The 27,848-nt window shown below is 58.7% G+C and overlaps 4 protein-coding genes across 18 annotated transcripts in view; 3 read left to right on the plus strand and 1 right to left on the minus strand.

Moving 5' to 3' along the window:
- Positions 1-2,469: 2,469 nt before the first annotated feature.
- On the plus strand, positions 2,470-6,170 carry ATP6V0B (ATPase H+ transporting V0 subunit b). Of its 2 annotated transcripts, XM_037069628.1 has the most exons (9): positions 2,470-2,663; positions 3,413-3,461; positions 3,667-3,750; positions 3,858-3,935; positions 4,122-4,191; positions 4,301-4,352; positions 4,506-4,630; positions 5,112-5,177; positions 5,874-6,170. In XM_037069628.1, the coding sequence occupies exons 1-9, from the start codon at positions 2,597-2,599 to the stop codon at positions 5,898-5,900; spliced, it is 618 nt and encodes a 205-aa protein (XP_036925523.1). In that variant the 5' UTR covers positions 2,470-2,596; the 3' UTR covers positions 5,901-6,170. The 2 variants fall into 2 exon arrangements, with proteins under 2 accessions (XP_036925523.1, XP_036925524.1); XM_037069629.1 differs by lacking the exon at positions 5,112-5,177 and having other exon boundaries at positions 2,597-2,663; positions 4,506-4,696.
- An 888-nt stretch (positions 6,171-7,058) lies between these two features.
- B4GALT2 (beta-1,4-galactosyltransferase 2) lies at positions 7,059-16,885 on the plus strand. 6 transcript variants are annotated; one of them, XM_037069634.1, is made up of 9 exons: positions 7,059-7,243; positions 7,490-7,584; positions 8,975-9,012; positions 9,127-9,482; positions 9,696-9,931; positions 12,815-13,005; positions 13,185-13,307; positions 13,422-13,526; positions 16,020-16,885. In XM_037069634.1, the coding sequence occupies exons 3-9, from the start codon at positions 8,990-8,992 to the stop codon at positions 16,168-16,170; spliced, it is 1,185 nt and encodes a 394-aa protein (XP_036925529.1). In that variant the 5' UTR covers positions 7,059-7,243; positions 7,490-7,584; positions 8,975-8,989; the 3' UTR covers positions 16,171-16,885. The 6 variants fall into 6 exon arrangements, with proteins under 6 accessions (XP_036925529.1, XP_036925525.1, XP_036925526.1 ...); XM_037069630.1 differs by lacking the exon at positions 7,490-7,584 and having other exon boundaries at positions 7,059-7,417; XM_037069635.1 differs by lacking the exon at positions 8,975-9,012 and having other exon boundaries at positions 7,083-7,243.
- A 443-nt stretch (positions 16,886-17,328) lies between these two features.
- CCDC24 (coiled-coil domain containing 24) lies at positions 17,329-21,072 on the plus strand. Of its 5 annotated transcripts, XM_037069583.1 has the most exons (9): positions 17,329-17,437; positions 17,584-17,733; positions 17,971-18,146; positions 18,288-18,404; positions 19,010-19,087; positions 19,661-19,715; positions 20,159-20,228; positions 20,330-20,408; positions 20,488-21,072. In XM_037069583.1, exons 2-9 carry the CDS (start codon positions 17,608-17,610, stop codon positions 20,714-20,716), a joined length of 930 nt encoding a protein of 309 aa, XP_036925478.1. In that variant the 5' UTR covers positions 17,329-17,437; positions 17,584-17,607; the 3' UTR covers positions 20,717-21,072. The 5 variants fall into 5 exon arrangements, with proteins under 5 accessions (XP_036925478.1, XP_036925476.1, XP_036925477.1 ...); XM_037069581.1 differs by lacking the exon at positions 17,329-17,437 and having other exon boundaries at positions 17,446-17,733; XM_037069582.1 differs by lacking the exon at positions 17,329-17,437 and having other exon boundaries at positions 17,446-17,733; positions 19,013-19,087.
- The window catches only part of SLC6A9 (solute carrier family 6 member 9), a 47,218-nt gene continuing 40,401 nt past the window's right edge, over positions 21,032-27,848 (minus strand). For all 5 annotated transcript variants that reach the window (XM_037069580.1, XM_037069577.1, XM_037069578.1 and 2 more), the window contains 9 exons: positions 27,194-27,326; positions 26,877-27,011; positions 26,667-26,770; positions 26,029-26,266; positions 25,822-25,956; positions 25,618-25,717; positions 25,443-25,543; positions 22,415-22,585; positions 21,032-22,301 (listed from right to left, as the gene is read on the minus strand). In XM_037069580.1, the coding sequence (XP_036925475.1) occupies positions 22,107-22,301; positions 22,415-22,585; positions 25,443-25,543; positions 25,618-25,717; positions 25,822-25,956; positions 26,029-26,266; positions 26,667-26,770; positions 26,877-27,011; positions 27,194-27,326 (1,312 nt within the window). In that variant the 3' untranslated portion in view covers positions 21,032-22,106. The remainder of the gene's footprint in view (positions 22,302-22,414; positions 22,586-25,442; positions 25,544-25,617; positions 25,718-25,821; positions 25,957-26,028; positions 26,267-26,666; positions 26,771-26,876; positions 27,012-27,193; positions 27,327-27,848) is intronic.

Below are 27,848 nucleotides of genomic sequence, written 5' to 3' on the forward strand. Positions count from 1 at the left end.
AAAAAAATCAGATTGGGCTGAGGTTTGCGGGGGAGGCAAAAAACTGCACCTGAACAACAATAAAAAAAGTGATCAGGAGAGGAAGAGTGGAAAGGCCATTGGGACAAAGGCAGCACGCTGCTCGAACACTGGCAGGAACCAGCATGGCGGCTGCTTCAAGCAGAGAGCTGAAGTGAAACAACTCACTTCTCTTTTTCTTAAATTTTTTCTTTATTGACATTAAAGAGAGAAAGGAAGGGAGAGAGAGAAACATCAGTTTACTGTTCCCTTCTTTATGCATTCATTGGTTGCTTCTTTTGTGTGCCCTTACTGAAGATGAAACCCGCAACCTTGGCATATTGGGATGATGATGCTATAACCAACTGAGCTTTGACCAGGGCCTACACCTTTGTTCTCCATCTTTTTTGAGAATCTTGGCATACTGGCATTGTTCAGGGTGTTGAGGAGGAGGTGGACAGGGGGATGTGGCCCCTACCCTCAGGGAGTGCCCCATCTACCAGTAGAGAGATCAGTGAACTTGACCGTGGTACCATGACAAAGTGGGCACCAGATAGGTATTCTACAAATTTTTTTAACAACTGAAATATTAAATCTTTATTAAAATGTAAGTCACATGCACCATAAATACTTGAAGAAAACAAAGAAGATACAACTTTCAATATATTAAAATACATTGAAATTATATTACTCTATAGCAAACCCATACATCAAAATGAAAGGGATGCCCTGGCTGATGTGGCTCAGTGGATTGAGTGCCAGCCTGAAAACTGAAAGGTCACTGGTTCAATTCCCAGTCAGGGCACATGCCTGGGGTATGGGCTGGATCCCCAGTAGGGGGTGTGCAAGAGGCAAGGGGCAGCTGACCAATGCATCTCTCACAGATCAATGCTTCTCTTCCTCCCTCCCTTCCCCTCTCTAAACATAAATATAACCGTTTTAAAAAATTGAAAGGGATCAACCAATTGGGAAGATACATATTGCAATAGTGTAAGCATCTCTAAAATGTATAGATGTTTATACATCTGAGAAAAGTTAAACATTGCAAAAAGCAACAGATATGAAGAAAGATTATTTGGAAAATGGTAAATTGTGTGTAAATATATATTTGTAAGTTCAACAAATACTTATGCTAAAATAAGATGTTTATAAGTAGTAAATATGTAGAAATTAAATACTTTGTAGATGAAAATTTTGGCAACTGGAATTTAAAAGAATAGAAATAATATTGCTGATGAGTATGTTATTTTGTGTAAAACTAATAACTTTTAAAACATCAAAAACATTTCAACATGTAATAATAAAACAACTTTTTTGCTTACAGCGTACACTCAGTTTTGTGTCAGTTTCAGGTGTACAGCATGGTAGTCAGACAATCACATGCTTTGCCTAGGGTGCTGCCCATACTTCCAGTACCCACTTGGCATCATACATAGTTATTACAATACTATTGACTGTATGTCCAGTGCTGTATTTTACCTCCCGCTGACTACTTTGTAACTCAATTACAAACATGTTTTGAACACCCACTGTTGTGCCAGGCACTGGGAATACAACAGTGAGGTCAACAGAAATCCTTTCATGACGCTTACATTCTCACGGGTGGGGAAGAGATGGACAGCAGAAACATACGTACAGCATGCCAATGGCGGTAAGTGTTATGGAGAAATATAAAGCTAGGAGTGTTGGGGAGGGGGGTTGCAACATTAACAGGATGGTCAGGGAAAGCCTTTTGAGGAAGGTGAAAGAGGAGGGAAAGGAAGTTCCAGAGCGACCCACATGGATAATTAGGAGGCATTGCCAATGCGGGGGCGGGGGGTGGGTAGCTTATCCTTGCTATGTTCGAGGATAGCAAGGACGCCAGCGCAGCCAGTGGAGTTAGTAGGGGAGTAATAGAGATGAATTCCGGGCATTGGTAGAGGCCTAGTTAAGCCATTAAAAGGACTATGGCTTTGAGGGTGAAATGGGAGCCTGTCAAACAAGAGAGTGACATGGTCTTGCAGAAGTTCCATGAGGATCACCAGGGCAGAGGGGGAGCCCAGAGCAGGCACACCAGCTGGTTTCGGGGTTAGGGAAGGCTTCCTGGAAGAATGGTTTCTGAGGATCGGTAAACGTTAGCCAGGCCTTAGAGTTAAGGGAAGCACTACGAAGCCTTCGGGGGCAGAGGAAACAGATCAATCTGTCGGACTGGAGCTGACACCCCAGCGGAACTGAGAAGGAAGGCGGAGGGTCCCCGGTGGCTTGGGGGCTAAGCTGGGGAGGCTCACGAGCAGACTCGGGTGTAAAGCAGGGTGGAGTGTCGGGGATGAGAACACGGCCTTGGAGTCGATGAAAGGTCGCAGGGCCCGGAAGTTCCGCCGGAGCCTCTTCCAAAGCGCGAGACTACAACAACCACAAGCCTCAGCGCCTGGAGTTCCTGCGTCGCCGAGTACGAGGGTCGCTGGGCCGGGCCCGGGATCACGTGGTGGTGCCTGCCCGTCACGTGGGCGAGTCAGGTGACGGTGCGGGGCGGACAGACCGACTGCGGGGCGGACAGTGGACGCAGGGACGTGGTTTTTGCTCTGTCCCCACCGACCCGTGCCCCGCCGTCGTTGCCGCCATGACGGGGCTGGCGCTCCTCTACTCCGGGGTCTTCGTGGCCTTCTGGGCCTGCATGATCGTCGTGGGTGAGGCCGGGCCCTGGCGGGCGGGGCCGGCTTCGGGGCCGAGCTGGTCGGTCTGGAGCCCATCGGGGGGCGTGGGGTCCCAGGAATACTGGGCTCCATTGCGGGCTCTGTACCCTGGGCTCCGGGACTTGCCTCACGCCTCTCGGGGGCTCTGACCCCGACAGAGGAGACCCGGATCTCCAGCTGCTTGAGGAAGGGCGCGGGCGGGGGTAGGTGGGGGCCTCGGAAGCAGCCCTGGTCGCTTTCTGTCCTCCCGCCTCGCTCCCGTCTCGCGGCTGTCATCCCTCTTGCTCCGCAGCCCGCCACTCTAGTTCCTCTATTTCCCCCCCAACCCCGTCCTTCAGCTCCCCCTCGGCCCCGCCCCCAGCTTGTTGGGTAAAGATCGGCGCAGACTGGGCTGGCGGGATCCGGTGCAATCTGGCCAGAGCTCCCCTCCTCGCCCTTCCTCCTGGGTGCTCAGTTCTGCCCGTGCTGCCCGGGAAACGCCCGGTCCAGGAAGGGCAACCCTGAGTGAGACGTTACCGAGGGAGTGGCAGGCCGTGGAGGCCTGAGCAGAGGCTTCCATGTAGGCTGGCGTGCCTTCCTGGCGGGGAGCGGTAGTGGGCAGCCTGAGAACTGCCCCTGGACTTCGGGGCTGCTCTCTAAAGAGAAGCTCCCAAATGAGACCGTGAGGCTGCAGCCCAGCTGATGATGGGCTACCTCCACAAAGGCCTGCCTGTACCTAACGCCTTTTTTTCTCACTGCTGCAGGAATCTGCTACACCATTTTTGGCCTGGGCTTCCGCTTTGATGTGGCATGGTAAGGGAGGGCGGGGAGAGGATTCCCCTAGGAGCTGCCTCTCTGCAGCCTGCCCTCTCTGATTTGAGCCCCCTCCTCCACCCCATCCCCAGCGGCTTGGGAGACATGAAATTCCTTGTTTGAGCAACCAGCACCGGTGGGGTCGCAGGTGTGGGGAGATGAGTCCATCGAGGCTGAATTGCTTTCGTCCCTTTCTCCACGCCAGGTTCTTGACAGAGACTTCCCCCTTCATGTGGTCAAACCTGGGCATCGGCCTAGCTATCTCCCTCTCTGTGGTTGGGGCAGCGTGGTGAGTGTTGGGGTGGTGAGTCATGGCAGGCGGTGTCATCGGGCCCTTAGTCACCTTGAGGACACTGACAAGGTTGGCCTCTGGTCACTAGTTTCTTGTCTTTTCAGGGGCATCTATATTACTGGCTCCTCCATCATTGGGGGAGGGGTGAAGGCCCCCAGGATCAAGACCAAGAACTTGGTCAGGTAAGGTAGAGGCCCACAGTCAGCACCCGCCACATTGGGAGCGGCCTGTTCGTTTGACCTGGCAGTCTCTTCCTGGCCAGCCTCCTGATAGGGTAGTGTGCCAGCTGGTTGGGGACTCTGTGAGGAGGCATGTTGGTTTCTTTCTTATCTGTTTCTCCTCTCCACCCCCTTTGCCACCTTCACCAGCATCATCTTCTGTGAGGCCGTGGCTATCTATGGCATCATCATGGCAATTGTTATCAGCAACATGGCCGAGGTACGGAGGACCAAGGGGCTGGGCATCTATTCCAGTGCATTAGGACATTGCTTGGAGAAGGCAGAGGGGCGTAGAGGGTGGGTTCTGATTGCTTCTCTGCCTCCCTCAGCCTTTCAGTGCCACTGACCCCAAAGCCATTGGCCATCGAAACTATCATGCAGGTAGGTTGGTGCATAAAGGCCAAAAGCTAGGGTGTCTGCTTCCCCCCTCCCACCCCCCAGTTTAGCTGCCTCATTTTGATATTGTCACCTACTTTGGCCTGCTTTGCACCATTGGCTGGTATTGGCCTCAGTGCTCCCTTTCCGTTCCCCCAGGCTACTCCATGTTTGGAGCTGGCCTCACAGTGGGCCTGTCGAACCTCTTCTGTGGAGTGTGCGTGGGCATTGTGGGCAGTGGAGCTGCCCTCGCTGATGCGCAGAACCCCAGCCTCTTTGTGAAGGTCCTCATTGTGGAGATCTTCGGCAGTGCCATCGGGCTCTTTGGGGTCATCGTGGCCATCCTTCAGGTGCTGAATCTGGGGCGGGGGGGTTCTGTCCACATCCCTAACCCAGCTTCACCCCCCCCTCCCAGAGGAGCTGCTGCGGTGCTCCCTTCTCCACCTGCAACCACAGAGCCCCCGACGGACTCACCATCTCATTCCATGGCCTGGTTTCCCCCTTTCGAAGCTTTCAATTTAATTTTGTTTCTAATCTTGAAATACACTGTCCTGTTTTTTCCTTGTTGCTTTGTATCTGTATGTTTAATTTAGTCTGTCTCTTGTTCTGTTACTTTGTTTCCTTGGGTTGGGATCTTGTCTGTATTCAAATCAGTCTGTCCTAGTGTGTTTGATGGTGGTCAGCAGGGCCTGCGTGTGCCTGTGAAGACGATAGCACATCTGAGTTGTGTGTCTCATCTGTCCGACAGTGTGTGNCTTCGTGAAGGTCCTCATTGTGGAGATCTTCGGCAGTGCCATCGGGCTCTTTGGGGTCATCGTGGCCATCCTTCAGGTGCTGAATCCGGGGCGGGGGGGTTCTGTCCACATCCCTAACCCAGCTTCACCCCCCCCTCCCAGAGGAGCTGCTGCGGTGCTCCCTTCTCCACCTGCAACCACAGAGCCCCCGACGGACTCACCATCTCATTCCATGGCCTGGTTTCCCCCTTTCGAAGCTTTCAATTTAATTTTGTTTCTAATCTTGAAATACACTGTCCTGTTTTTTCCTTGTTGCTTTGTATCTGTATGTTTAATTTAGTCTGTCTCTTGTTCTGTTACTTTGTTTCCTTGGGTTGGGATCTTGTCTGTATTCAAATCAGTCTGTCCTAGTGTGTTTGATGGTGGTCAGCAGGGCCTGCGTGTGCCTGTGAAGACGATAGCACATCTGAGTTGTGTGTCTCATCTGTCCGACAGTGTGTGAGTTTGTGACCAAGGACCAGCCTGAGGGTCTGAGTGTGACTGTGGGTATCTGGCTGGGCTGATTCTTGGTGACTGGTACTGTCCATATGTCTATCTCTCTGTCCCACAGCCTGTGGTTGTCTGGCTGTCCCTGTCCATCTGTGTGTGTCCCTGTGTCCATTCTGGTTCATTCACCCATCTGTTGTCATCTGTTCATCCCACCATGATTTGTTAGTTCTGGTCCTCTGTCAACTGTCACCATCTTACCTGCTCCTCTGTCCCTGCCTGATTTTTCCTGTTCTTTCTTTTGCAGACCTCCAAAGTGAAGATGGGTGACTAGACGCTCTGCGTGGGTGGGGCCGTGCCCCACTCTTATTTATTTGTGGTTTTCCTGGGACAGCTGGGGCTGTGTCCCTTTAACAGGGCTTAGTGTTCTGAGCCCTCCCTTGCACTCACTTCTCGCTGCCTGTTGACTGGGAGGCACTGCCTGACTGGATCCTCAGTGTGGGGAGTGGACTGCTGATGACTCTGCAGCTGCGCACCTGTGCCCCACCTCCACTCCAACCTGTCTTTGCAGTGTTTGTGAAATAAATGTGGTATTTGTCTGGGACAGTGTCAATTCTCTTGCCCTCCTTCACCACCTTTTGCCTAAGTGTAAACAGGCCTATAGGCCTCACCTGGTGCCAGCCCCTTGCCACTCATACATACTGTCTCCTCTCTGGACAGAGCTGGCTGGGGTGGGAAGGGTGCTGGGCTGAGGACTCTGTACCTCTGAACATCTGTTGAAGGGCATGAGGGAGTTGGGGCATGTAGCTGTGGCCCCAGGTGTTTATGTATGGGTAGGGGGAGAGTGTTCTCCCAGCCCCATGTCCTTGGAGTTCTGTCTGCAAAACTCAAACTGGCCATATCTACTGATCTAGCCCTACCCTCAAGCATCTGCCACTGGACCCTAGTGGGGCTTGAAGCTCTTTTGCTTCTGCGGGTCTCAGAAACCTCCCCCTCCAGTGACTTAATTTGATCCCTTGTCCCCAGGGTCTTGTCCAGCCACTGCTGCTCCTGTCCACGGCCAATCTAACCCAACTTCGTGTTACCCTATAAGCCCCAGCCACAAACTTGTCCACACCTTTGACCTGTCCGACCAGCGCCCACCTGCGCCCGTTCTGCTGGCCCCCGGCAGATCTTACAATAATGCTCCCATCAGTGCGTTGCCAAATCCCTAACCTAGTCACCCGGCTCTTTGGTGGAGTTTGAGGTCCACCCCAGACCCTGCTCCTCCGTGATGGGCTTCATCTATCCATGCGCTCTCCGGTTCGGACCTCGTACTCAACCCTTTGGGTGAGCCCGACCCATTTCTTCCGCCCCTCCGGTTCTGTACCACCTCCGTTCCCTCGCTGCGCTCGGCCGCGGGCAGGGGCGGACCTCGGAGGCGCGCGGCGGATGCAGGCGCGCAGGAGGCGGGGGGCGCGCGCGCGCGCGCGCGGACGCGCCAGGCAGGCCTGCCTCTCCGAGGCACCGTAGAGCGGGAGGGAGGTGGCAGCACTGTGGTCCATCGGCCCGCGGGTCCGTGGGTCTGCCCGGCCGCCCGGCCCCGCCCTGCCTCCCGGGGCGGCTCCGCACCATGGCCCGCCGCGGCGGCGAGAGGCGGCCCGGGGGCCGTGGGGGCCGCTGACCGGGTGGCGGGAGGCGGCGGGGCCGGGCCATGGGGGACGGAGCCGTCTGCAGCCGCCGGAGCCGGGAAGCCAGCCCCAGCTGGAGCGGCGCCCAGCGTTGAGCGCCGGGTGAAAGGGGGGCGCGAGTGGCCCCCAGCCCAGGGCCCCGAGATCCCAGAACCCGCCCGCGATCCCCGCCCAGCACCCGGTGAGAGGCGATAGCGGCCAGACCCTGGCCTTGCATTACCCCACCCCACCAGATCGGANCGGGTGGCGGGAGGCGGCGGGGCCGGGCCATGGGGGACGGAGCCGTCTGCAGCCGCCGGAGCCGGGAAGCCAGCCCCAGCTGGAGCGGCGCCCAGCGTTGAGCGCCGGGTGAGAGGGGGGCGCGAGTGGCCCCCAGCCCAGGGCCCCGAGATCCCAGAACCCGCACGCGATCCCCGCCCAGCACCCGGTGAGAGGCGATAGCGGCCAGACCTTGGCCTTGCATTACCCCACCCCACCCCCATCCCTGGGCTCCCCCCGGGCTCCTCTGCCCGCCCCCGGCCGGCCTCCTTTGTTGTTCCTGCTCGCCCGGGCCTCCGGGCGCGGGGAGGCGCTCCCTCACGTTTCTTCTTGCCTCGGCCCCTATCGCACATCCACGCCCCCCACCCTCAGGCTCCACACCCTCCAGGGCTTGGCTGTCCCCCCGATCTCGGGATGCCACGTGTCCAGGCGGCTCAGCCTTCCAGTCCTGTCCAAACCTACCTCACTGCCCGGGCGGTCAGCCCGACCCATAACCCCCACCCCGAGGAGGGGTGGGAATGTTTGCACGTGCAGCCGGCTGTTGTGAGGTGCTTGGGAGACTGTAGGTATGGCTGTGTAAGTGCAGGTCCAGCGGCTTTGTTTGTGAGTCTGTAACTCGTCTGTGGTACTGTTACGGCCATCTGGGTGTGTCTGTAGGTAGTTCTCTGTTTCCGGGTACAGGTGACTATAGCTGGGCCCCAGAGTGTCTGTATGGCCCTGCGATACTGTGCGTCTGTGAGACCCCCTCTGCTCCCTGAAGCTCTGCTGGAAGTGGCCGCGGAAGTGCTGCTGCTCCCTTGGACCCACAGCCGGGGCTGCGGCCCAGGCGGGCCCCTTCCTTCCACGCTGAGTGCCGGGCCTCTGTCCCCAGTGCTCAAGCCTCTCAGCTCTGGGAGTCAGAGCCAGTGGTGCTGGGCAGCCCCAGAGAGTTCCTTGAGCTGTTTGGGGAGGGGCGTCTTGTGCTCCACCCCCTACTTTGACCTTTTGCTCCAGAGGGAAGGGATCCCATAAACACTTTGCCCATATTGGGCCACCTGGATGCCGAGGGCCACTTTCCAGCCTGGCTCTCACTGGCCTGGCCTGCTTGCCCCTGGGCCCTGTTTGACCAAACACTGCGCAGTGAGCTCCTGGGAGGACTGAGTGAGGTCCTGAGAACAGAGCTCTGTGAATGGTGCCCCTGCCCCGGAACATGAGTCCTGGGGTGAGGCTGCCGCCCTGTGTGGTGTCTGTTCTCTGGGGCACCGGTACACATGTGGGTCTGTAGGTACATGTGTTTCCATGTTTAGGTAGGCACCAGTGTGGTCAAAGGTCACATGTTCATGTTCCTGGGAGTACATGGTGTGTGTGTGTGTACAAAGTCATGCAATAAGGGCCTGTACCTGAGTGTGAGGGTGTGTGTCAGTGAGGTAAGTACTCAGGTGTGTGAAGGTGTGTGAGTAGGTAGTTTCCAGAGACTGTGTGTGTGTGTGTCTATTTGCAGGTAGCATGTGAGTCCATGAGTATCAGAGGTGTAAGCAGGTAAGTGTGAGGAGGCAGGGCCATGGGGGTGTGCGCAGCGGGCAGGAGGTGGGTGGGTGGCCTTGTCTGTCTGGCCCTGACCTGCCGTGTTGGTTTCTTTCCTGCCTCGCTCAGGCCAGCAGCCGGATGCCTGAGCCCATTGGGTGGGCCAGAGGCCGCCTGCGGGATGAGCAGACTGCTGGGGGGCACGCTGGAGCGCGTCTGCAAAGCCGTGCTCCTTCTCTGCCTGCTGCACTTTCTCGTGGCTGTCATCCTCTACTTTGATGTCTACGCCCAGCATCTGGCCTTCTTCAGCCGCTTCAGTGCCCGAGGCCCTGCCCGAGTCCTTCACCCAGCTGCCAGCAGCAGCACCAACTGCTCCCGGCCCAACACCACAGCCCCCAGCTCCGGGCTCCCGGAAGCCCCCAGCGTCCGGCCTGGCCCCACAGCTCCCATCCTGCCACCCTGTCCTGACTCGCCACCTGGTCTTGGTGAGCCTGCAGGGTAGGGTCTGCCTCTAGGGGTAGGCAGAGGACCTAACCATTTTGACTGGGGGAACGGAGTCTTGACCAGTGGGAGTACCAAGGGTACAGGTCTGTCTTAGGAGGGCTGTTCCTCGGGTTCCCTTGCCCACCCCCCCAAGGGGAGGACTGGTGACTCTGACTCTGATGAAGGCCTGATTCCTGCCACTGTCCCACCTGCAGTGGGTCGACTGCTGATTGAGTTCACCTCACCCATGCCCCTGGAGCGGGTGCAGAGGGAGAACCCCGGGGTGCTCCTGGGTGGCCGCTACACACCGCCCGACTGCGTCCCAGCCCAGACGGTGGCAGTCATCATCCCCTTCCGGCACCGGGAGCACCACCTGCGCTACTGGCTCCACTACCTGCACCCTATCCTGAGGCGGCAGCGACTGCGCTACGGCATCTACGTCATCAACCAGGTGTGCAGTCTCTGACCCCCAGGCTGGGCACTGGCTGCCAGGGGACCCATGAGCAGCTGTGGGTGTGGATCCCATGGCGGGTGTGGGTTTGGGGTGTTCGTGGGTGCTTGTCTGCCCATGTTCCTGTGGGTATGTGCATTACCTGTGGGGGTGCGTGTATGCCAGTGTGCACATAGGAAGGTTTGTGAGGGCTCGAAGGAGAGTACGTGTGTGTGTGTGTGTGTGTGTGTCGGCACACACTCTGGCAGATGTGTGCATGGCCCTAGTCTATGTTCAGTGGGCGCCACCCCATGATGCTAGAGGGCCGGGGTTTGCTGGTGCTGAGGCGATGAGGAGGCCCGGGGGGAGGAAGAGGTGGCCTGGAGAGAGGGATGAAGTCTGCCTTCAGCGCTGGCCACAGCTGAAGGCCAGGAACTCAGCTCACTGTCCGAGCCCTGCCATGGGCCTGGCCAGGCTGCCTGCTGGGCCCTAGGGGGGATCTGATTTGGGCCCTCATCCCCACAGAGAACTCCCAGACTTGGGCGTGGGTCGCTGTAGACTCCAGGAGGATGGCATGTGCCTGGAGTTAGAACAGGGGGCTGTGGGAACACTGAAAGGCCTGGTCCGGCCCTGGGCTTGGAAGCGACGGTTGAGATAGGTACTGAGGGATGGATAGGCATCAGCTGGCAGAGGGCCTGCAGGCCGCAGGCCTCAGCAAGAGAACTAGTCTCGCCTGTTCCGGAATTGCTGGCGCAGGTGTGGGGTCCAAAATGAACAATGGGTGACAAAGAGGAAGCTGGGGGAGCTGATGGGGCCAGTCCAGAAGGGTCTTAGGAGGCATGCTAGGCACTTGAAATTTGGTGCGAAGGTGGGGGGCACACTGTAAGGTTCTAAGGGGGCAATAGAGTGCATGTTAGCTTATAGAAAGGTTGTTCCGATTGCCTGTGGAGAATGCAATGGGAGGAGGAGGCCAGAGGCAAGGCGACCAGTGGGGTGGGTCTGGGATGCTGAGTAAGAAACGGTGACCGTGCATGTGAGTTGGGCAGTGGCTGTGGGTTGCAGGGAACGATGCGGCACAGGCGCTGGGGAGTCAGGAAAGGGAGACGCTGGGGCGGTGCGAGGGCTCCTCTCTTGGCCTTTCGCTGTGCCAATGGCTGCGCCTGTGAGCAAGATGGAAATGGAGCTGGACCAGACTCTGAGTCCCTTTCTGCATGTGATGAGTCTGAGTACCTGGGGGAAGTGACTAGCCAGCAGCTGGACCAACGAGTCAACTGAGGAGTGAGGTGCGAGCTGGAGAGAGGGGTCTGGCAGCCACAGGTATGCAGACAGTCCCTGAACCAACACCTGCCAACCTGCCCGGGAGCGTGGGCCCTGAGGGGAGAAAGCCCGTGTGCAAGGGATGGGTGGACAAGGAGAGAGCTTGCCACAGAGGCTGCCGGGGTTGGCAAGAGGGGTATGAGGAGACCCAGGAGAGTGCGGCACCCTGGAAGCCCAGGAATAAGTGTCGGGAGGAGGCGTGGCAGGCGTGTGAGCACTGCTGGGGGAGTAAGGGAGGATGTGGCCCAAGAAGCGTCCAGTGGATTTAGCAACAAGGTGGGCCCAGCGAGAGCCATTTCAGGGGCATAGTGGGGGCGGAAGCAGATTGCAGTGGGTTGAAGAAGGAATCAGATTTGAAAAATGGAAGTAGGCAGTTGGAGACGACTCCTTAAAAAAAACAAAACACAAAGCTGGCTTACAAGGGGCGGCGAAAGGTAGGGTGGTGGCTGGAGGGAGGTCCAGAGGGGAGAGGACTGAGCTGCTTATGGGCGATGGGGAGAGCCCTTGGCTCCTGGCTGGTCAGAGGTTCTGATGAGCCAGGAATTAATGGGCGAGCACTCCAAGGGCTGGTGGGAGAGAAGATGCAGGGAAAGGAGGAAAGAGGACGGGGAGGGCAGCGCAGGTTCCCTGGGAGCAGCTGCCACCGCCTCGGGCCCAGGCTGGCTGGTGGAGGAGAAGGGTCGTTGTTCCTTCTCTCCTTCTGGAAGGGCCACTCAAAGGCGCCCTCTGCAGCAGCCTCTCTGGCTTCAGCCCGGGACCATAGGTTGAGGCCCCAGGCTCCCTGGACCACTGCTGTCTGTAGTACCTGTGGCTGTCATTTTGTTGGGACAAGTGAGCCTAGCTTGGTCCTAACCCCTTGTCCTGGTCTCAGAGGCTCTGCTGGGAGTCGGATATAGATCCAAATGAGCCAGAGGGGACAGGCGGCTGGGGCTCAGTAGCTCAGTCCCCACGCGGGGTCTGCATCTCAGACACCGACCTTTGGGGGCCTTCATTGTTCATCTGACTTTGGGACCGCGCTCAGTAGGGAGGTGGTGGGCTCGGGGCTGCTCATCTCCAGGATCCCCAGTGGCACAGAGGAGACACCTGGCACAAAGAACAGGGCTGTGGGCACACTTGAGGGAATGAATGATGGAAGTGGGAGCTCTAAATCAGTTTCAGTGGGCGCTGTGTACAGGAAATGCACGGGTGGTTGGATAATGGTTCTGTGGCAGGAGGTTTGGTCGAGGAGGCCTTCTGGACATGGGTTTGACAAGTGAAGGGGAGCATCCCGAGCAGGGTCAACTTCGGACAGCAAGGCCAAGGCAAGAAAGAGCCTGGCACGTGCTGGGGCCACTGAGGAGTGCAGTGGAGCCGGGCCTCGGTGTGGAGGGCAGCGGCCGGAGAGGAGGCTAGAGCTAGGTCGTGAAAGGACTTGGAAGGCCCGGACCAGTGTGAGGAGCAGGACTTGATCCCAGGGGCCAGCAGGAGCCACGCAGGGGCTGGGGGATGGGCAGTGCTGGCCAGCGGGAGCTGCTCTGGGCAGTGGTAAAGTGGCAGATGCGTGCCCGTCACAGGCCCGGGCTGACCTGTCCTCTCCACCCACCCCAGCATGGTGAGGACACCTTCAACCGGGCCAAGCTGCTCAACGTGGGCTTCCTGGAGGCACTGAAGGAGGACGCCACCTACGACTGCTTCATTTTCAGCGACGTGGACCTGGTCCCCATGGATGACCGCAACCTGTACCGCTGCGGCGACCAGCCCCGCCACTTTGCCATTGCCATGGACAAGTTCGGCTTCCGGTGAGAGTTTCCTTTTCAGCTGAACCCCTGACCCCACCTTCCCCACCCACCCAGGCCCTGACTCCCAGCCCCAGTGGCCCCTGCTCCTGGCCCGGGGCACACTCTCCCTGACCCCACCTCTGTCCTCTGTCCGGAGCCCCCTCCAGCCCCTCACTGACACTTGTCCTCCCGCCCAATAGACTGCCCTATGCTGGCTACTTTGGAGGCGTGTCGGGCCTGAGCAAAGCCCAGTTTCTGAGAATCAATGGCTTCCCCAACGAGTACTGGGGCTGGGGAGGTGAGGATGACGACATCTTCAACCGGTGAGTGGGGACAGGTGGGGAGTAGACCGGGTACATGAAAGGAGACAGCACAGATGGGGTGGGACACCTGGCCCTTCCTGGTACCTGCTCCAGGCTGTCTGTCCCCATCTCTAGGATATCCCTGACCGGGATGAAGATCTCACGCCCAGACGTCCGCATCGGCCGCTACCGCATGATCAAGCATGACCGGGACAAGCATAATGAGCCCAACCCTCAAAGGTGACCGCAAGGGCCCCTAGCCCTTTACTCCCTTGAGTGACCCCCAGTGCTGTGGGTCCCCAGACGTGATCGTGACCACAAGACCCCTGACTTTAGACCCGTAGAGATGAATCAGCACCTGTGATCCCTGTTCCCCACCCACCGCTCAGCCCCACACCAGACAGCGCTCACCCTGCCCTGATTCCTAGAGGTGACTAAAATGTAAAGGCAGGGCTCACATCATCACCAAGTAGGTTGCATTCCCATCAGTGTCCTCGCAGGTCTCACTTGTGCCAGGGCAGATAGGATGAGAGACAGCAGGCACTGGGCTCAGCTCTTGGACCCGGGCCCAAGAAAGGTGGCCTGAGCCCTGGGCGTGTAGGCGGGGATTGGACGGACAGTGCCAACCCCTCTGAGACTGGAGTAGGCAGCCCCATTCCCGAGGATGTTGCAGTGTCTGGTGTCTGGTGCTGGCAGAGGTGCCCGAGGGCGTGTGCAATAGGGAGAAGGGCATTCCTGGCACTTCAGGGACTGTAGGGTGCAGGCCTTGTGGGCAAGGAGGGCCCAGAGCCAGATGTCCCACGTGGAGACCATCCTTAGGAGAGCAGTCAGGCAGTTGCAGCACAGGGGGTCTGGGCAAGGTGCTGTCCTGGCAGAGGGACAGTGGGAGGCTTCCTGGAGGGTGCAATAGTCAACTGGAGTTTGACAAGAGTTGTTCATTCAACAAATATTTGTCACACACCTACCTTGGGCACAGTGCTGAATTCACCAGGCCAATGGAGGGGGCCAGTTGAATAAAAGGAAATAATAGATGTAGGAGTTGGGAAAATGAACATGCATGGGTTACGCTGAGAGTCCACAGGGACTTTACACAGGGATGGGGCAAGATCAGAATTGGTCTTGGAAGGATCCCCTTGGAGCTTGAAGAAGGTGAAGGGCTGGCAGAGCTGCTGGGTGGAGCTGGAAGGAAGCCGACCAGCGGGAAGGAATCAGTGGGGCACGGGGCTATGCTGGGTGTGAGGCTGCTGCATCCTAGCTGGGACAGCAGGGCGGTCCTGCCCTGAACCCAGGGTGTGAGAGTGGGAGAGAGCTGCACTGACTGGGGTGGGGCCCCGGGGGGTGGGGAGCGTTGCTCTGAAGCAGGAGCACAAAGCACTGTGTTCCCAGGGAGCTGATAAAAAAGCAGTTCAGATAAAAATTGTGGTGAGCAGGGAAGGGACAAAAGACTGGTACGAGAGGCCTCAGAGCATCTGAGAGGGAGTGCTCGGTCGGGTGGCCACAGAGAGGGAACTGAGCCAGCTCAGAAAGACCAGGAGGACAAACAGTTGGGATGGGCATGGGGTGGGGCTCCGCTAGAAGCACTGGCCAGAAGCTTGGTTGTTTCAGGAATAGCCGTCATCAATTAGTGATGTCTGCTTTGGATGGGGAAAGGCAAGACAGCAAGACATTCTGATTAAAGGTACTCTGTGGGTGGTGGTGTCATCCACCTGGCTGCTTTTGCCTCAGATCTAGGAGTTCTCCTGCTTTCCCCTTCCCCTCACCCTCTACGTCCCAGCCATCAGTAAGTCATATCGGTGCCAGCCCCCAAACGTATCTGAGCCCCCCCCACTTTTCCCTTTACTACCCCTTCCTGTGCTTGGACTACTGAAGTGACTTCTCGATGGTCTCCCTGCTCCCCCTCTCCCTTCTGTAGTTCATGTCTCATGTCCCCCTCGCCCCCTAAACTGGGCAAAAAATCCCTTGGTATCTTCTCACTCACAGAATTGAAAAAACTGCTGCCTGTGACGTACAGAGCCCTGCCCGTACATGCTGTAACCTCCAAGCCAATCTTACCTGTTTCTTCCCTTGGCCTGTTAGCCTCTAGTCACTCAGCTGTGCAAATGCTCATTCCCAGTTTAGGTCAGCAGGTGCTGTTACCTCTGCCTGGAATGTTCCCCCTCCTGCTCGCAGCTTGTCGCATACTCACCCCTTCCCTGTGTCTTCTTGGTCTCCCTCTCCTATGTCCCTTAGCATTCTGGTGTGTTCTTTGTGAGTTACCTGTCTCCCCTAGTGGCATAGACTTGCCAGGAGAGGAAGGACCTTGTGTCCTGGTCATGGCTGTGTTCCTGCTGCTCAGAGTAGAGCCTGGCACGTGGGGACTGGTCAGTCAATAGGTGGAGTAGGAGTGAGGGAAGGATGAGCAGAGACGATGGGTTTGGGGGGTAAAGATGGTGCAGCTGATGCATGCAGGGCTCAGCACATTTCAGGGGCCTCTGAGATGCCTCATGCCTGGGTCCAAAGCTTCGAAGGAAGGTCTGAGATGAAAATTGGTGAGGATGTCGCAATTCTGGACCCAAGGGGGTAAGATCTCTGTTTTGAGGGCAGATGCAAGAGCAAAAGGGCTCTGAGCAGGTAGAGGGGTGGCAAGGAGAACTGAGTCACCCCCAGCAGAAGCCAGAATAGCTTGAACCTTGGCTCTGGAGACACCGGGCTTGGCGGTCAGCCCTGATCCGGACTCCTTCCCATCCTCTCTAGGTTTACCAAGATTCAAAACACGAAGCTGACCATGAAGCGGGACGGCATCGGGTCGGTGCGGTATCAGGTGCTGGAGGTGTCTCGGCAGCCGCTGTTCACCAACATCACGGTGGACATCGGGCGGCCCCCATCGTGGCCCCCTCGGGGCTGACACTAAAGGCCAAAGTCTCCTGTGCCGAGGATTGCTGGCCAGAGGACTGACCTACAGCCTGGCTGGTGACTGTCCGCGGGGGATGCCCCATGACTGAGACTCTGGGCTCTGTTTTCTGAGGGTCTTCAATAGGCCCCCCCAGCTGCACCTGGAAGTTTCAGAACCCACTCTGGGGGCCTTCCCTCCTGAGCAGGCCCCTCAAGTGTGGCCCCCTGGGGTCAGCCCTCCTTGTCCCCCCTCCCCAGCCCCTCCCACTGTCAGGGTCGGGCCAGCCCCTGCACTGCCTCACCGAGTGGCCTGGGCTAGGTCACTCCACCTCTCTGTGCCTCAGTTTCCCCTCCCTTGAGTCCTCTCGGGCCTGGAAGAATGGGAGGTATGACTAGGGGGCAGTGCCACTTCCAGGGGGACTTCTCAGACCTGGGGAACCCCCTTGCTCCCAGGGGAGGGGAAACCTTTTTCATTCAACATTGTAGGGGGCAAACTCTGGCGGCCCCCTGCTGAGGAGCAGCCCGAGGAGGGGACCAGAGGGGGTGCTGTGTTACTGCCCGGGATCTTGGGGTTGGGCTTTGCATGGGTGGCAGGTGGGGCTTGGGTCAGTCAGTCTGCTTCCCACCTGCCTGTCTCAGAGAGAAGGCAGTAGTCCCAGGGCCGGCTTGTGTTTGTATATTGCACAGAAACTTGTGTGGGTGCTTTAGTAAAAAACGTGAATGGAGCAGCCCCTCTGTCTGTTTGGGGATGGGAATCTGGGTCCGTGGATGTAGACCCTGGGTGTGTTGTGGGAGGGCGCATGGCCCAACCTGTCGGTCTAGTCCGGGTTGTCCGCCCCCACCCCAACGAGGCCCCTCCAAGCAGTGCTCACTAGACTCACCCAGTTCTAAGGAGAAACGTTTACTCTGCCCTGCCTCTGAGCCAGAAGAGGCAACGAAGTGATAAATGAGTGGGTTCAAATTTCTCAATTCTTCCACCTGTCCCGAAGCTGAAAGTGGACAGAGATGAACCCAAAGCATCTGGGGTCAAGACCTTGTGGATGGTTCGGACTCCAAAATCACCTATCAGCTGTGGGTCGAATTCGCGGCGAGCGGGGTGCCGCCTTCCAGGCTGGGAGTGGAGGGGGCGGGGCCTGGAGCCGCGGCACGGTTTCCCGGGTGACAGCCTCACGGAAGAGGCGGGGCTAAGGCCCTGGTCGCCACTGCCCGTCTCCTGCGGGCCGTGGTCAGGCACCGCGGCGCCCCCGAGAGTCAGCCAGAAGCCGGCGACTGCAGATCGGGTAATTCGGCTGTGGGTCCTGGTGGCAGAACAATGGTGTTTTGGGGAGGAGGCCGGCGAGCGCGACAGCGTAGGGGCGTGGCCTGTGAAGTCCGGAGGGGTGGTGGGCGTGGCCTGGCTCCGCCGCTCAGACCGGGTGTCCCGCAGGGCCGGACTTGTCACTGTCTGGCCATGCCGGGGGACTCCCCATCGATTTGGGGTCTGGTAGAGGAGCACGTTCCGCTCCCGGAGCTGCCCGAAGTGAAGAGGATTCTGGGGGAGACGACGGTGGACCTGAGCCTGGAGCTGCGGGCAGAGGTGGGGCGAGTGGGAAGGTGGGTCACACCCAGGTCCGTGCCGCCTCTCCGGTGATTTCCCCGGCTCCCCCGGGTTCCTGGCTCTGCCGGGTAATTCGAGATCCTGCCAGATCTCACAGTCCACCAGTCCTCTCCCGTTTGGCTCTCCCTTTCCCCCCATTCCTCATACAGCCCCATACAGGCCGTTCTCACCTCCGCCACTTCCCTACGCAGTCGCAAGGTGTCTTAGTTCTTGCAGGTAGTGATGTTACGGTCTCTGCTCGAAGAAGCTCGATCCCCCCAAACCCCTGGCTCCTGCCGTACCTCAGGTGCCTCCTCCCTTCTGGCACCATCGCCCTTGCTAAGAGACCTCGTGCGCCAGGAACTACGGCAGCTGCTCCAAGGTCTCCGCCAGAAAGCCATCTATGAGGGCAGGTGGGAGCCTCAGATCTGGGGTTGGGCCCAGGTCCCCTCACTCAGATGAACTAGCCCTGCACCTGACAGGGGGACAGGGTTGCCTTTCCTGTGGCTTCCCGAAAGGAGCCTCTGCGTTTCCTTCCTGTGCACCTTCTGCAGGGACCAGGCCCAGGCTTGGGTCCAGTACAGCCCCAGGGTCCTGCGCTTTGCCTTGGAGGAGTCCAGGTGTGATTTTCCAGCACAGGAGATATTCCAGATGGGAGCTGGTGAACGCAGGTAAAGCGGTCATAGGAGGGGAGGGCGCTGTCCCTGCCTGGCAGGAGGGCCCCAGCTAATTGGTGGGTCCCGTCTGGCTCCATGCAGGAGTCCCGGTCTGGGGCCGGACACTCCTACAGCCACTTGTGGTGGGCATGAGCACATGAGGGCTGCAGAAGCCCTGCAGACACCTGCCAAGCCTGGGGGGCAGGCAAAGCATCTTGAAGAAGGTGACTGTCCAGTAATCACGTGTTCTTCAGGCTTACAGAATGGGGGGGTGGGGCTGGACTAGAGAGGGCTGGGGAGTGAATGAGATAAGTGAGCTGAGGCGTGTTCATAAGAAGTGAATGGCAGCAACTCATTTTTAATTCTCACACATGCTGGTGAGGTGGGTGATGTTCCCATGTTGCAGTCGAGGACGCTAAAGCTCAGAAAGAATCATCGATTTGCCCAGGAGTGGGCAAAGAGCCTATTTGCAAACCCAGACTCCAGGACTCCTCCTCTTCACACCATACAATATTGCTGTTGTAAGAAAAGACACAAATCATCTAGGAGAAGTGGCATTTGTGTCCTAAAGGCCTCGGGTGAGGCAACATGGAGAGCGTGATATTGACTTCATCTCCCAGCAGCTGTCACAGGGACCTCAGTGTCATCAAGGACCAACTGAACATGTTCAACATCGATCAGATTGCCGGACACCTGCGGTGAGACCCCCGAGTGGGTAGTGGGGCTGGAGACATGAAGCTGGGCAGATGAAGTGCTGGGATGGTGAGAGAGGAAAGGGGGGCAGCATACCCGGGTGGGGGAGGGGAGCCACGAGAACAGGCTGAAAGGTGGGAAGGGCAGGTTGTTGCAGGGCTGGTGAGGTTGCTGCCAGGAAGCAGGTACGCAGGAATGCCAGTCTGGGGCATGGACCAAAGATTTTTATCCTGAGTTGGGGTGGTGGAAGACCACAGAAGAGTTTTAAGCAAGGGGAGGGCCATGATGTGGGGGAGAATGAAGGCCAGAGGGGTTGCAGGCCCAGTGTGGTGGCACAGAAGAAATAATGGTGCCTGATGGGGTGGGTGCTGGGAGGCATGCAAGGAGAGGACACATTCTGCCCAGGAGGAGGCTTGGCAGGGGCTGGAAGGCTGCTGGGCAGCAGAGGGCAAGGTGGGCTGAGAAGGGAGGGCCTGGAGGGGCTCCCAGTGATGCTGGAGTTTGGGGCCGTCTGGAGGGTTTGCTGAGACCCTGCCCTTTGGCACTGCTTCTGGCTGCTGCACTTCCACGCATCCCAGGGGCCTCCTGGAGGAGGAGTGTCACACCTTGGAGAGGGAGATCCCTATTCTGCAGGTGAGCCGAAGCTCTGGGTTCCCCTGAGCCCCCAGCCTTTCTACTGAGTGTAGGTCCAGCCACCCGTCACCTGGTGTGTAAGCCCACGTGCGTGTGTGTCTGTGTGTGTACATGCATATGAAGGCTACGTGAGCCCCGTGACCATTTCTTGTGGGTGCACTTTTTGTGTGTGTGAATACAGAAGTCCAAGATTCTGGAGGAGCCCTAGAGTAACCTGCTTGGTTTGCTCTCCAGTCTTTTGTCTTCTTCCCTTCCCTAAGTCTGGGTCTAGGCCAGCCACTACCTTGCTAAACTGGGCTTTTCAGAGGGTCTAGTGTTCCCTGGCTATCCTCAGGTGGTGCCTGGACCCTGCCAAGGAGGCTTGGCTTCTGCATTCTCCCCTGCCCTATCCCACCCCTGCTCAGTGAGGAGAACTCTCCTCACTGAGCCAGCTCTCCCTACAGCGCTGCCTGGAAGAGGAGCACACAGGGCCATCCCAGCCCTCTAGAGCAGCCCTAGAGCCCACCCTGGCAGGTGAGGAGTCTGAGCAGACCCCTGAGAACCCAGCCTCCTCCCTGCCCCGCTCCTAGGCGTACCCTTAGGAGAGCTGTGTCTGAGATGGGCCTCTCCTCCAGAACTAAAGGAACAGAAGGCGGCCATGCAACAGGAGCTGCAGGCACCTCTGAGGCCTTCCTGCATCGCCCCGAGCCACAGGTAAGCCAGAGCAGCTAGGCTGCTGGACAGGGTGGGCTAAGGGTCCAGCTATGGCCCTTAATGGCTACTCCTCTTTCAGGCAGCAGCCCTTGGAGTCCTCCAGCCAGGGCCTCAGACCCTCACCTTACCTCCGTGGAGCTGCTGGAGTTTGGGCCAGGCCTCTCCAGAGATACCTACCTGCTCCTCCTCTGGAACACAGGCCTCAAGGCCTGGCTGCCACCCACCGCTGGGGACGGAAGCTTCAGTGCAGCCCCAGAAGGCCAGCTTCCACCTCAATGTCCAGTGCAGTGCCCCAGCCCCCCACCTGATGGGCTGGGCACAAAGGCGGCTTTGGCTTCTACTGGAACTCACCCTAGCTGCTACTGCCACTTCTCAGTTGCCATGGCCCAACCTGCTTCAGATCTGGTCTTGGATAGGACCCCAAGGCTGTCCGTCTGTCTGACCCTCGCCCCACCCCCTTGCCAAGGCCCTGGTATTAGGTCCTGGCCATCACAGCTGTCGGCCTTTCTTCTCCAAGGCCTCTGGACTGGCCTGATGATGAGTGCAGACCGTGCAGAGGTCTCATCCCAGCCCCCACTTCTGTCTTTCCGGGGCACCCAGACAAAGCACATTGGCAGCTCAGAGACAGGAATAGAAATTTCATTAAAATCTATGGACTTTAAAATCCTAGTGGTGCGTGGACGGGCAGGGGTGGGTGGTGCACCGTTATTGCTACAGAAAATTAGGGGCAGCTCTGCCGGGGCTGTCACTGCACAGAGGGGCACAGAGGATGGACAAATGGACACTCCGGGGCTTGGGAGGAGGAGCTCTGGCTCCGGAGAGGGGATGGTGCACGTGGGCTGGAGCCGTTTGGCACACGAACAAGGGCAGCCTGATTTGGGAAGACTGGGCCGTTAGCCTGGTGGAAGGAGGGCAAGGGGCTGTCGTGTAGGGTCCCTTCCCCAGGGCTCTGGGCTCAAACCTCCTGCTGAGCAGCACTCTGCCCCTGACCCCCAGAAACTAGTGCTTTGGGCAGGCTGCTGAGTCACGGGCCTCTGCGGGCCGGGACAAGGCTGGGAAACCCCAGAGCAGCCGAGTGAGGTGCAGGCAGGCCTGGAAGACAGATTAGGCCTGAGGCTGGGGGCAAGGGAGTGGCAACCACAGATAAGACAATTTTTACAAAAATAATTGCACAGATAAACAAGGCTGGGTGGCACAGCCTGATGAGTAACGCTGCACAGCCCCCACCCTTCACCCTGCCCCCGGAAGGAAGACCCCAATTTGCCTGGGCAGGGCCTGGGATCTGCTCCGAGGGCAGGAACACTGGACAGGAGGCTGGAAGCCCAAGGACAGGGACAGATGAGGGGTCCACCCAGAACCTCAGCTCAGGGCAGAGTGTGGGGGCATCAGAGGCCACATAAAGCGCAGTAGGCCTCTGGGGACCTGGCCTGAGACCCCTTCAAAGTGCTTTGCCGCCCCCCCCCCAACACAGCAACCCTGCCTCCTCCCTTCCCCATTCCCCCAGCTTCTATCTTGGCATCCAGAGGACCTGTAAACACTGGGGACACGAGCACAAATGACCGCGCTAGCAGTGGTGGCCAAGGTGACAGCAGCGGCCCTGGTCCGGGCGCGGTGGGGGCAGGCAGTGACACCTGCCGGCTGCCCCCAGTCTCTGTGGCGGGAGCACAGGGCGGGGCGGGGCACTCCCCGCAGCTGCACTCATATCCGGGAGTCCTGCAGACGGCTGGAGCCGTTGCTGCCCACCAAGGGGATCTGGGCCTTGTCCGGGTGCAGCGGCTGGGCCTCCAGCCCGTCTTCAGGGGAGGGCAGTATTGGGGGGGCATAGCGCCCAGTCCGGTGCTCCAGGAGGGCAGGGCCCCAGTCTCTGCTTGGCTTTGTGGCATTTTTCAAACGCTGCAGGAGAGATGGGGGTGGAGGGTGAGCAAAGCATGTCCGAGGGAGCCCTTCAGCCCCAACCATCCACCCCTTCCCATGTCATCTGGCTGCCCCTTCCCCCCACCCCTCACCTGGAGGAGTGTGTCCCCATCTGTGCGGCAGAGCTGGAACAGGGCATAGAGTGGGATGCAAATGACGGAGGACAGGGCCATGAGGAAGCCGATGGCCACTGCCCAGCCTGGATACTGATAGTGGTTATAGGTGATTGGCCGGTACTGGATCACGGTGAAGATGAGAATGAACTGCAGAGAGAGGGAGACGGGCGTGCGCATGAGGCCCACCCAGCACCACCCAGCCTCGGGCCTCCTGTCAGCACCCTGGCCCTCCTCACTTTTCCCAGAATAACAGGAGGCACTGGGGGGAGAGTGGAGCTAGTGCTGATGTTTGGGTAATGGAAGAAGCAGACCGAACCAGGGGCTCAGGACATGATGGGCAAGTTGGCACCACAGGAGGGGGAGGCCAGCTTCCCCATGGTCCTGACCCAGCCAGCGAACAATGGGGCTGCTGTCATCTCTGGAAGTCAGCTCTGCCCAGACTCGTGAAGCTCCCGATGGAAATAAGGCCGTGTTTCTGGTCTTTGGGGCTTTTACTTCCTCACATGGAGACCTCAGCTGATCTTCCTGCCCACAGACCCTTGTCTGTGTCTCAGCTACACCTGTCGTTCTCCACCCTTTTCGTTTACTCTGGAGAATCCTCCTCTCCGTCTTCCTCTGGCTAACCCTAGGCAAATGCCACCTCCTTCAAGAAGCCTCCCAGATTTCCTGTCTCCTCCTCCTGATAGGCATTTTCCATCTGTTCAGCGTTTGTTCAATGGCCCCCATAGATCCAGGGTTGCATCAGCTCTGGGTCTGCAAGGCCCGGCACACTTCCTGGCACAATCTCACCTGCTGACTGGCACAATCTCACCTGCTGACTTGAACTGACTTGTGCCGAGAGGTGGGAGCAACGGGGTTGGGGGGAAGGGCAAAGCCGCGCCAGTCTGCGGCTGTGGGCCGCCTCGGGGTGGGGTGGGGCTGCTGCAGAGGCTAGAAACAGTGAGTGCTGGGCTGGCGATGCACTCAGGGGATGCCCTGGAAAGGAGTGAGGTGAGAAACAAAGCCTGGCCGGCTGCCCCAGCAACAGGAAAACTAAAGGAAGTAATAACTGTGTCCAGTGGTTACTAGGCTTGAGGCGGGGGGGGGTGGGGGGGGGGTGGGGTGGGGTGGGGGGAGGGGGGCTGCTCCCCAGCAGAGTTCAGCATTCGCCTCTTCAGTGCTCGGCTGCGTCCCAAACTCAGGCTCATCCAGGCTTCTCAGTAACCAGATGCTGGAGGTCAGGGCCCACCTTCATTTGGGGGGGGGGGTGCGGGGCGCCTTCCTGGGGCCTGAGTGTAGTCGGAACTCATAACAAGTTTTCGGAATGACCCCAGATCCTGACCTAGGTATGGACAAGCCCCTTCCTGGAACTGACAAAAGGATGGAGTTTGTCGGAAAGAGCTTTTCAGAGACAGAAAGAAGTAAAGCCCCCAGAGGAGACAGGGCAGCCTGGAAACGTGAGTCCGGAGCCCCGAACCTGTACTTCAAGGTGAGCTTCAGCCTGCCTTTCTGTGCAGAGAGAGAGCACTGCCCACTTTGCCTCACGCTCTCAGAGACCCTGGGCCAGGCCGAGGCTGCCCTGCTGTGCCCACCTCCTTCCTGCCACCTGCCCTGTCGAAGCTGGTACCCCAGGTCTCTCCCCAGGTGGGGATGAGCTCCTGCCAGGCGGGTTGGGCCCTGCAACCAGCCCCAGGGAGCGCTTGGCGGCAGTGCCTTCCCTCCGGGCCTCTCACCACTTACAGGAGACTTCCGCTCCTCCGGTTTCAAAGCTGGGCCAGGGGCCAGAGCCGGCTGCCTGTGCCAGGCCTGGGAAAATCCCACACCCCAGGAGGTGGAGGCTTCAGACCTCGGGGGCCTTTCGTCCAGAAACATGAGCCAAAGTGGAAACCCGATACTGAGCTCCGTGGCACAGCGGAGTTGGGTGTGACAGAGGCATGGCTCTGGACACTGCCCTAGACACTGGACGGACGGCTCCATTACTCAGGGACGGGCCCGCCTCTTCTCTGCGGAGTGACCATTACACTATGAAACCCCTTGTGTCCCTGCTTCCCACCCTGAGCGGTAAAGGACCAAAATCTGAAGGAAGCAATAGCGCCCTCCTGTGGTGGTTTCCAGGGTGGCCTTGGCTCAGCCTGCAGGCTCCAGACTGCACTGACTGCTTTGAATATTGGCACTGCCTCTTATTAGCGGGGTAACCTTGGGTCAGTCAGTTACTTAACACCTCTGTGCCTCCGTTTCCTCATCTGTAAAGTGGGGATAATAACGGTACCTTGGAGAGCTGTAGTATATGAGTTAATATACAAACAGTGTGCGCAGAAAGTGCCCAGCGCCCGGCCATGGTGTGAGTCCTCACCACCAGTTCAGCTCCCAGAGGGTGTCCCAGGTGTTGAGTGTTGGTGGAAACCATGACCTCCCCCTCCCAAGCCAGCCCACTTCAGTGCCCGAAAGGTCTGCAGGCGGCCGCTGATGCTGAGCTGAGCTGACACCTGCCTCGCACAGCCTGTCTCTGAACACACACATTCTCTCCACGGAGCCCGGGCACCTGGGAGCACCTCGGCTCTGACGGACCGGAGACAGACGGTCAGTGAGGCTAACAGAGGCTGACAGCAATATCAATAACAGTTCCCGAGGCCCCTCTGGGGATGCCAGGCAGGAAGGAACCTCAGGGAGGGAGGGAGGGCCGACTCTTCAGTGCTGCCAGCGCACTTTCCCTTCCAGGCTGGGCACTGTCTTCAGTCAAATTCAGGGCTCTGTGCTCCCTTCCTAACCCAAGGCCGGGGTCAGGGTGGTTCTGAGTCTGCACACACCCATCTCCCCCTCCCTCCCTGCCCCTTCCAGGTTGCCCTCCACGTCCCGCCTTGCCTCCTGGATCTTGTCTGACTGTGCAGCCTCCCTTGGACTGCAATGGCCAGAATCGGGCACTCCCGTGGGAGCGCTGGCCAGGCGGACGGGCTCCTGCCCTCCCTCCGCTGGTTCTCAAGAGAAGGATATTTGCCAAGAGGCAGAGGCCAGCCCAGGGACTTACGAAGATGATAACCGGAGAGATGAAGCGCCAGCAGATCTGGAAGAAGAAGGGCGGCGGGAATCCCAGCATCATCTCGATGTCCTGGAAGTAGTTCCGGTGTCCTGGAGAGAGGGGTGTCAGTGGGCGGGGCAGCCCAGGGCTGGGGCTCGGGAGGCCACGCACGTCGGGCACTTACCGTAGATGTACATGATGGACACACACATGATGCAGGAGATGATGACCAGGGAGAAGCTGGCCGCATAGTTGTCCATGAGCAGCAGCCAGTAGATACCCGCCTGCGGGCCAGCGGGCAGCTGGGTCAGGGCTGTGGCTGAGCTCCCAGGCCCGCCACTCCCTCCTTCCCTGGCACCTCCGGCCCAGCCTTCCCCTCAGTTCTTACTTGGCTGGTGAGCGGGATGCCCAGCAGGAAGCCGGCCACAGCCACACCCAAGGTCACGTAGGTCTTCTTCTGCAGGATCCACTCGTTCCCCACCTCATCCACAATGGCTGTCACCAGTGTCTCTAGGAGGCAGAACTGCAGGACACGGCTGTCAGAGCAGGGGCCTGACCCCTGCGCCCTCCTCCCTCCCCAGCCCCAACCTTGTACCTGGGTGCCCAGCCCCAGCAAGATGAGCATGAAGAAGAAGAGCAGGGACCAGAGCGGGGAGATGGGCAGCAGTGTGAGGGCCTCTGGGTACGCCACGAAGGCCAGGCCAGGGCCGTGGTCTGCCACTCGGGAAATGTCCACACCCAGGTGATTGGCCATGAAGCCCAGGATGGAGAAGATGACAAAGCCAGCATAGACGCTGGTGGCACAGTTAGTGATGCTGATGATGACGCTGTCCCTGAAGGGGAGGAAAACAGGCCAAGTTCAGAGCGTGCAGCTTGCTTCCCTCTGCCCGGTTTGGGCCAGGAGAAGACTTGAGAGAGGGAAATTGCTAGGAATGAAGGTGTCCTCAACCTCTTTTCTGATCTGCAATGGCTCTTTTTAAGTGGGCAGGTGGCTCCTGAGTCCTCACAGATCCCTGGGACATCACTGTCCCCACCCCCTCTTCTCTCTCCTACCAAGGCTCTGCCTCCACCCTCAGATGACCCCATCCAGATCTGGGGTTCCCAGGACTTCAAGGCTGTTGGGGGGTGCCCTGGTGGGACAGGAGCTGCTCTGGCCTGGTGATCTGAGGGAGCCGGGCCAGGCTTCGGGGAGGGCAGGGCTGGTGGGGGTGGGGGGTGTGTGGGGGGTCGCACCGGTAGCAGTTGTTGTGGAACTTGTTGTAGGAAGCCATGGTGATGAGGCCCCCCCACGCGCAGCCCAGGGAGTAGAAGATCTGGGAGGCGGCGTCCCCCCACACCTGTGAAATGGGAGAGGCCAGCGAGGAGCCGTGGTCAGAGGCAGGTGCCTCTGTGTCCCTCCCCATCCCTGCCTCCATCCCTTCCAGGCTGCCCTCCCCATCTCACCTTGGCCTCCAGGATCTTGTCCCACTGTGGGGTCAGGTAGTACATGATGCCCGTGAACGCTCCTTCCAGGGTTACGCCGCGGACGAAGAGGATGGTCAGCACCACATAGGGAAACGTGGCCGTGAAGTACACCACCTGCGTGAGACCGGCCCCTGGACACCTCTGCGCTCTTCCTGCCCCGAGCGCCCCCTCCCTGACCCCCAGCCACTACTCGTCCCCTCCCGTGGCCATTCATCACCCCTCTACATACACTCCCCCAGCTGGGGAGGCAGACCCTTCCCGGGTGGGCACAGACCCCGTCAGGGGAGGGTGCTTACTTTCCCTGAAGACTTGACCCCACGGATGAGGCAGAGGAATACGACCACCCAAGAGACGCCGAGGCAGCCGAGGAGGGGCAGTCTTACTTCCCCAAAGTCCCCGATGTCGTTTGACAGCTTCAGCACATAGAGCCTGGGGAAGGGGATGCTCTGTCATTGAGTGCCAGCCCCCATGCCCAGCACCAAATTCCCAAGGCCCAGGGCCCAGCCCGACATCTCCCTTTTTTCTCATAAGGTACTAGGAGCCCCTTTGTGAGATGGGAGCCACTGTGGGGCCCCAGGTCTCTCTGTCCACTGACCTCAGAGGGCCCAGTGCTTGCAGCCTCTCCCAAGACCCCCAAAGGCTCCTGGTCCAGGCTCCTGTGACCCTGGGCCAGACCTCCTGAGTCCCTGGGGTATGGAGGTCTCTCTGTCCCCACTCAGGCCCACCATGGACCCTTGCTTGTGCATTTCCCCATTCAGTCATTCCCTCTCCTCCAGTCTAGACACATCCTATCAGGTGTCACCTCCTCCAAGAAGCCTTCTGGGACCTTTTCATCTACATTAGTCTCCTCCATCTCTGATGAGCCGAGGCAGGCAGCAGAGTGCCGAGTAAACACCAGAGGCCCGGGGCACTCCAGCCGAGTCCACCTGCCCCACCCCCCGCCACACATGC

The sequence above is a fragment of the Sturnira hondurensis genome, unplaced genomic scaffold (assembly GCF_014824575.4).
Source record: "Sturnira hondurensis isolate 20B ecotype Veracruz unplaced genomic scaffold, ASM1482457v3 Scaffold0018725, whole genome shotgun sequence".
In the NCBI taxonomy this organism is placed as follows: Eukaryota; Metazoa; Chordata; class Mammalia; order Chiroptera; family Phyllostomidae; genus Sturnira; species Sturnira hondurensis.